At 33.3% G+C, this 8,603-nt stretch overlaps 1 protein-coding gene across 1 annotated transcript in view; it reads left to right on the top strand.

Moving 5' to 3' along the window:
* The window catches only part of LOC129224134 (cytochrome P450 302a1, mitochondrial-like), a 43,162-nt gene extending 42,196 nt beyond the window's left edge, over positions 1-966 (top strand). The window contains exon 10 of the mRNA XM_054858553.1: positions 677-966. Coding sequence (XP_054714528.1) covers positions 677-790 — 114 coding nt within the window. The 3' untranslated portion in view covers positions 791-966. The remainder of the gene's footprint in view (positions 1-676) is intronic.
* The last annotated feature ends 7,637 nt before the right edge of the window (positions 967-8,603 follow it).

Below are 8,603 nucleotides of genomic sequence, written 5' to 3' on the forward strand. Positions count from 1 at the left end.
TTTTTTTTTTCTGAAAGAGCATGCTTAAAAACATAGGATCTGACCATTTTTTTTTTAAATTTGTTTAAGTTTAATGTTTTAAAAAAATTACTTAACTCGATGCGCTTTCATTCTTTATGCTTCTGCCGATGACATCACAAATGATGAAATGCCATTTAGTATTGCCATTCACAGAACAAAATATTTAATTCGCATCTTTATTCTCGTGTATTGGTAACAATATGGTTGATAGCAAACGTAGAGCGCAATTTTAATTAGCTTCTTGATCATCATAACGTGGAAACGCGATAGAAAGATGCGCCAAAGAGCGTCATTTGTGACGTTATCAAGATCGCACATTTTTTGAAAAATCGCACACTTAAAAAAATTAATTAAAAAATAACTGTTGGGGAAAATGAAAGTATTTTCTGGGTCCATGTTTTTTTTTTTTGCTTATTTTATCTATTTCAGTGACAAAAAGTACTACTTTTGACTGAAGGAAACAGCCCCATTCCGCGGATAATCGAGAGTTTACTGTATTTTTAAAATAATTAAAAAGTTTGTTTCATATGTCGGCTTATTTCATTCTTACAATAAGGTGAATGTACATTAAATTTTTGTCTGCTGCACATTACACTAAGTGTCTGAAATCTATGTATTTGCAATTGATTTCTAAAATGATTTCCTTTCATTCCAGATGGTGCTACATTACGACATGAGTTACCATTATGAACCGATAGGTTGCAAAAATAGGTTAATCAATGTTCCAGACAGGCCATTGAGACTACGATTGAAACGTTTGCAATATTGATTGTGAAGTTTGAGCATCCCGTGAAATATATTTTTACATCTTCAGTTAAGGTTTTGTGTTTTTTTTATGCATAGGGGGAGAAAGTTATGGGTATGCTAAATGCGGAATCTATCTGCTTAATTTATTTTTCTATTGCGCATTAGATATTTATGAACTTAGTTGAAAACCGAGCAAAACTTTTGTACTTTGTGTTTGTTTGTGTTAAACTATTTGTTATTAAATTTGTGATACAAATTTGTTGTTGTATTGTCTAAATAAGGTTATAAATGTAAAATTTAGAAATGTAACAAATGTTTTCGCGAGATTTTGTATTCATAGATTCATTTACAATAGCACAAATACGAGTATTTGTAGTTGAGCTTTTATTTATTTTCTATATTCTGCATTTTCAACTAAGTTTTTTAAATACATAGACATATGGAGATAAAGCAGTTACATTATGTTTGATTTTGACAACTCCTTATTTGCTTTAATGATTTGCAGAAAGTTTGCTTTTTACTGTATTGTCACTGTTTAAAACGGAATCTATGACTGACTGAAAATGCTACACTTAAAACTACAAGATAAAGCAGACAAAAAGCTTGCATTTAGTGTCTTATAAGAACATCTAATAAAGCACACATTTTAATTTTTTCAAGAGAGAACATTATATTAAATTACATTGAAATAAAACTGTCAAAGCGGTTAATTAAGGGGGGAAACCAGTTTAGGAGACCGAAAATTTGGTGTTTTTTCGTGAATTTATTCTACAGAAAAGAAATAATCAGAATTTGTTTAAACTTGGAGGATATTTTATTCATCTTCTGAAGAACACCTTGAGATTTTTGAAATCATTTCCATCAGAAATAGTGGAGTTAGAAGCTGCTGTCCATGGGTGGTGATCATCAGAGCTTGTTGATGTTGGGCATTACCGAAGCCACAATTTTTATCTGTAATCATTGCATTTTTTTCTTTCTCTTGAACTATATATTTCCTAAGAATATGAACGAAATTGTGATCAAAAAAGTTGAAAATTGCAAGTTTTTGAGAAAGTTTGATTACAATGTCATGTTTTCTACCATTTTTTATCAAATTTCTTGCATTAAAAAATGTGTTTATTAATAACATCATTTCAGAGTTAGGTTCATATACAACATGATTGAAAAAAGAACATTCACGAAAATTTTCAGAACAATTGATCAATAACTCTGAGCTAAAATGCTTAAGAGTTGAAAAACAAGTTGTTACGAGAAAAACACATTTGAAAAAAAAAAAAAAAAACTGTTGTGAATGTTTTCGAATCTTTACAGTGTTTATAGCATTGGAACTAATCGGAATTTTTCACTGAAATTTTTGCAACGTATTTTTGAATAGTTTTACTAACATTCCAAGACACACACACAAAAAAAGTGAATTTTTTTTATCCGTCTAAACTGGTTTTTCCCTTTAAACAGATAGAACACTTACCTATATGAATAAATAAAGAGTTGTGTAAAATATACAATCGACTATTTGCTTTTAACATAAGGCTAATGCAGAGAAACTCAATTGCAAAAAGAAAGTAAAAATCTCGATTCTATCAGTTATGTAAAAAAAAGTAGTTTCTCAAATCCGCCTATATTTGAACTAACAAAATCAGTTTCTTTTGAAAAGCATTACGATTACTAGTAGAATTTACCAAACATGGTAAGGCATACTTATGCGATATAGATGCCCTTATTTTGTCCTCCTGAAATTTTATCCCTTTAAAATTTACATGAAAGCTTTATCTTGCAACTGAATGAAAAAAGCATGAAGAGATGCTTCAGAGTAGATTTTTTGTAATTTCTGCAAACCGTTACCCTATTTTGTAAAAGCTGTCAAAATTTCAACACATATGCAAACTAGGTTCGAAAATATACACTCTATAACAAAAAAAAAAAAAAATCGACGCACCAAGAAGCAACCATCCGATTGCTTTGAAATTTTGTATGCATGAGTGTTTTGAGAAGATATGCAAATGATTACAATTTGGTGTCCAATGAATGAATAGTTTGATCTCCAGCGTATCGAAACTGCGCATCCAGCAGATGTAAATAAAGATAGGTTCTTCAACAGTTGTTGAAAAATTCGGTTTGATTGCGATTCAGATTATCTTTCAACAACTTAAAAATGCCTCACCGCATGGTTCGTGTTCATTACGAGCAATTGTCAGAGTTTAAAAGAGGTCGTATCATTGGATTGAAAGAGGCCGGTTGGACAAATCGGAGACTCGCTCGTGATTTGAGTCGAAGTGATGCGGCGATTCGATGCTGGCAAGGATGGGTTGAAAATGGCAGAGTTCAGCGTCAGGATTGTAGCGGTCGACCTAGGGTCCCAACAGATCGTGATGACAGAGTGGTTGTCCGATCAGCTCTCACAGCGCTTTCTTCATCTCTATGAACCATCAGACATTCAACTCAAACACTAGTGTGCATCATAACCATTTACAGACGGTTGGGACAACGAAATCTACGCTCTCGCCGACCATTACGCCACCTGCCACTGACGCCTACACACTGCCGAGCCAGATTACAGTGGTGCATGGCTCGATCAGGTTGAAATGGTGCCGACTGGGGACGTATAGTCTTTAGCGACGAATCCCGCTTCCAACTGTGTCATGAGGATCAGCGAAGACGTGTTTGGAGACACCCAGTGCAGAGAGGGGATCCGGTTTTCACTTTTGCACGCTACACTGGCCCTCAACAAGGCATTATGGTCTGGGGTGCCATTTCCTTTGATAACTGGACCCCTTTGGTCGTAATTAGAGGTACACTTACTGCACAGTGACATCCTTAGACCTGTTTTGCTGCCGTTCCTTTTGCAGTACTCAGCTGGTTGCTTCCCTCAGCTGGTTTTCAGCAGGACAATGCCAGATTACATACGGCACGTGTTGCTATGAACTGTCTGCAAGCTTGTCAATATCTTCCGTAGCCTGCCAGATCGCCAGATCTCTCTCCCATCTTGCATGTCTGAGATACGATGGGATGACGATTGCATCTGGCAAGGAATGTTGATAACCTCGTCCGACAATTGGAGCGAATTTGGTGGGAAATACAGCAGGACACCTTCCGGGAGCTTTATTGGTGTTTTCCACGCCGTGCTTCAGCTTGTCTTCAGGCTAGAGGCGGGTCAATACCGTATTGAACTTGTTACTGCAACTCTGACATAAATATTTCAATTGTTCTGAGAATTTAATCATTTACTATTCTGTGCATTGTCTTCCTATCCACCAATTTTCGTCTCAATCGGATCATTCCTTCTTGGTGAGTCGATTTTTTTGCCATAGAGTGTATGTGAAGCTAGACAGCATCTTCAAAGCAAAAGTGAGCGGGGGAAGAGTTTTTCATAAAAAATGCCCCACACTGTTACATTAATTTTTTACTACAGTGTTAATCTGTGTTTATTATATTAGTAACTTTAAAGATATTTCAGTCACTTCTACATGTACATAAGCATTTTGTTGTTATTTTGTGGAGAAATATGTTCAAGTGTCCATTTATAGTATAGCTTATCAATGAGCCGCATATAACTGTTATTCTGGCGTTTTTATCAAAATTTCAGAAACGAACGTTAACAGTAAAGGAAACACTTGAAAATTATCATTCGTGTTTCTTTTTTTATCGCTTATTACTCTAAATCGTTAATAACCTTTTTATTTGTTAGATTTACGACGATTTTTAACTCGAAAATATAAAGATTCCCTTAAACTTATTATTTCTTTTGCACCACCAATTCAATATTTTTTAAACCAGAAGACCTTTTTGTTTCTAATAAAAGAAATAACTAACAACTAAGCAGTTATTTTTTCAGAGATTTCCTTTATAAACCTTAAATTTCTTTCTTTTTCCATTCTTTCAAGAAATATATAAATATATTAAACTATGATAACGTTAACAAACAAGAAACTTTGCTCTCTAAAAGAGAAAGATGCAATCTGATAAATTACTGAAAAGCTTTTGTACTCTCTCCCCAAGAAGTCATTTTATTGGCACTTTAATAATGAGGCTCTATTCATCAAACTTCATACACCCTTCTAAAGTTCTTTTGTGAAAATATCTCTTCGAGCATCATTAAATTACAGCCCGAGACCTAGCATAAGAAAGAGAATGATTTTTTTTTCATTATTCAATATTAACTGATAAGCGTTATTTTATTAATCTTCGTAAATTAACTACTAACTTTTATTTGATAATAATATAAAAGATTTGAAAATAATAAAGGGCATTTTATTTTTATTTCCAGAATGAAATAAATGAGATTTTATTTTCTTTCAAAATTGTTTCATCATTTAATATAGAAATCAAATTTACTAACACAAATAATTTGATTGCTTATTTTTGTACCTCTGAGCCATACTGACGTAAGTTCAAGAATTGCGATTTTCCGTTTATTAGTGCACTGTATGTAGAAGCCTATTCTGCATCGAGCCATGTGAACGTAATTCTTAAAAACAAATCCTTTTATCCTTTTAAATTTTTTACCAGGGTTAAAAGAGCGCGCGTCTCATTCTTTGCATACGCCAGAAGAAAGTTTTATCCTCTCTCCAGTAAAATTACCCTAATGTGACTTACGTCCTTCTGAGGGACAAATTTGTAAGCATAAATGAAGAAATATATATCTCATGAGATTTTTTTTATAAAAATGGATGTGACTCATTTGCTTGCATTGGGTTACTAAGAAGCTTATCAAGCATTTAATATTAAATTATTCATAAATACAAATTCATTGAAAAGGATTTTCAATTCTGACATATAAACATCATATGAACATAAATGTAAGTCTAGTTTAACTAAATCACAATTTACAAATAACCATTGGAAAACTGAAATAAAAACTTGTAGAAATATGAAAACATGATAACAAATGTGAAAATTGAGAATGTTTTTTGTTTCGAAAGATTAAACACACCCCACACACTCATATGCATATATCAGTTGCATTTCTTTGACGGGGGTCACCCGGGGCTGTAATTTGTGGTGTCACACCTCCCATGACCCCAAAGGAAAAAAACAACTTTTTTTGTTAAATGTAAACTTGAAGTTCATACTCATTTTCAGAAAGAATTTGTTTGCTTCATGTTGTAAATGAGTTTTTACATAAAAATACAAATGAATATTGAACAATTTAATATAAATTTTGCATTTTTTAGATGCATATGCAAGGGGACAGACCTATCCCCTTAATATTGTGCTCCATTTTAAATGAAATTTGATACCTTAAATATAATTTAAGATATATTTTTGAATAAAATTTAGAATTAAAGTATTCGTACTTTTTGTAAAATTTAAAATTTATTTTTGATGTCACCCCCCGCCCCGAGCTGTACCGCCCCTTCACCCCCGGTGCGGACGCTACTGCATGTACTCATAGAGATGTGACTAAGGTTTTTTTTTCTCCAATGCATGAAAATAAAATATTTTTAGAAGATTGAAACGTACAGAAACAATGAATACTCTAACATTCAACTTATTAGGGTATTCATTAGATATTAGGGTAACAATTCCATAAAAACGAGAATGTTTAAGGAGACGCACAACCAGTGACTCAACCAGCACAACCGTCATAACTCATATTAAACGTAGCAATGTGGTACTTTGATAGCTTAAATAAAACTTTTTACTGTTGGCGAGAACATTGACTTATAGTAATGGCAAGTAAATGATTTTTAAAACAAAACAATTTTTTCTTAATAAAGAGTTTTTTTTTAAATATGAAACATTACATGAACGTTTTGCTCAAATTAACTTGTTCATCAGACTGCTTAAATCTTAGCCACATTGGTTGTTTCAGTTATTTGTTCGTTGGCATCACATTTGCGGAACAGAGTTCATTCTGTGGACTACTGTGTTCACAAGCGTTGTGAAACAAGATTTTACCGTCAGACCATGAAGGATTTAAAACTCTGCTGAAAATTGGAAAACATCATTTTCACTTAAACAATTCTCAGTCTCCCTTATATCAATATTTTATCTCCTTTTTTGTTGGAGTTTATAGCTTTTGTTTCAATCAATGGAGCTAACTGATCTCATGTTAAATATTTAGGCGTTTTTTTCCATCAGAATGCTATGCCGTTTTTTAATTTATTTATTATTACAAAATATTTTAAGAAAATCAAAATAAAGAAAATGGGTCAAAGTCTCAATTATAGTACAAGGATGCTTAGATTTTAGGGGGAAAAGGGTCCTTATAAGGGTCCTTATTATTTTTTCATTAAAGAAAATGCTCATGTCAAATCAAAAAGTGATACAAAATAAAATCTATAGAGATTAAAACTTATATTGAACAAACGAAATCAAATCTGTCTCTTTAAAAAATCCGTTAATTTATAAATATCCATAAGTGAAATAACTTTTAAACGCTTTCAACTTGTTAGCGTTAATAAAATTACTACTGGAGATTATTGCCACTGAAATATAATGAAGGAAATGGTTGTTGGAGATATTTTTACCATGAAACCAGTGACGGATCCAGACGATCCTGTTGGGAGGGGCGAATGAGTAATGAATTATGGCGGGGGGGGGGGGTGGGGGGGGGCTGACTAATGAAAAATTTTTTAAAAATGGTTTAAGAACTGATAAAACATGCTGTTTACCAGTTTTCGTACCGAAACATAATAAAATACAAAAACTGCATTTGTAAATAAAATTTGAAGATAGCTATGGATTTGTTTGTTGAAAGAGCTGTTTAGTATTCGCACATAAATAGAAGAGTTTGCTGGTTCTCTTCTGAATATTTGGTAGAAACGCATTTTTAGACTCCTTGGTGGTTAATAGGAGAAGGAGAGACTTGGAGAACCCATCTGCTCTTGAAATTTAAGGTTATATTTTCGAAGACATAATTGTTTGCTATCTTAGGTGACTTGAAGAAAAAAGATGATATCGAAGAAATTCTCAGCAGTCCTTTTTTTAAATTAGAATTACAAAAATGTAATTTGAGATGCCTTTAGTAATGCCAAAAAGTAGGGGGTTCGGTGGCTTTCCCCCGGAAAAAAAGTTGGAATTGAAGTCCTAAAAGCGAAATTGTAGACCACCTCTGATGACGTAATAGAAGATATGGGATTCAGAACTTTTCCCCAGAAATGTTTCTATGTAGAAATTTGAAAAACGCAGTTTTAGATGATCTTCGAATGATGTTGGAAAATGAGGAAAGAAGGACATGGGGTCTTCGCTCCGGAATTTTTTTGAAATTGAAGCCCTGGAAATGAATTTATCAGTCATCTCTTTGGGACGTAAGGGAAGGAACGGTAGTCAGAAATTTCCATCGCAAATTATTCGAATTTGAAGCATGGAAAAAGCATGGAGGGAAAACAGTACCTAATCAAATTCTTCGAAGCGGTTTGAACAAAATATTTTGCTGCTTATTGATCGAGAAGCAATCACAAATCACTTTCCAATTCTTAAACATGCGAGTAAAATGTTTTGTGATGAGCACCCCTACTTTTATAAAAGGGCGAAAATGGTCTTAATAAAGCACAAAAGGGGATCATGCTCATCAGCACTTCCAGAGCAGCATACATCATTTTTAGAGAAACTATTTTAGTAGAGAGGGGAAGTCTAGCACACTTCATTTTCTGTGGCTCATGGCTGTGGTATTTTTGAATGATTTTACGATAATGAATAGACAAAACAATATTATTGTGCTTGTTCACGCATCTCCCCTTTTCTTCGTTTCATAGTAATTGTGATATCAATATACGATTTATATTTAGTAAGTTAACGCCCATTAGCCAGGGCTAAGGCAGAAATATATGAAATGCACCGCCAGCTCAGTCATTCCAGCCGAGGACTGCAATTTCGTACTTGTTAGTTCTGTT

The sequence above is a fragment of the Uloborus diversus genome, chromosome 1 (genome assembly GCF_026930045.1).
Source record: "Uloborus diversus isolate 005 chromosome 1, Udiv.v.3.1, whole genome shotgun sequence".
In the NCBI taxonomy this organism is placed as follows: Eukaryota; Metazoa; Arthropoda; class Arachnida; order Araneae; family Uloboridae; genus Uloborus; species Uloborus diversus.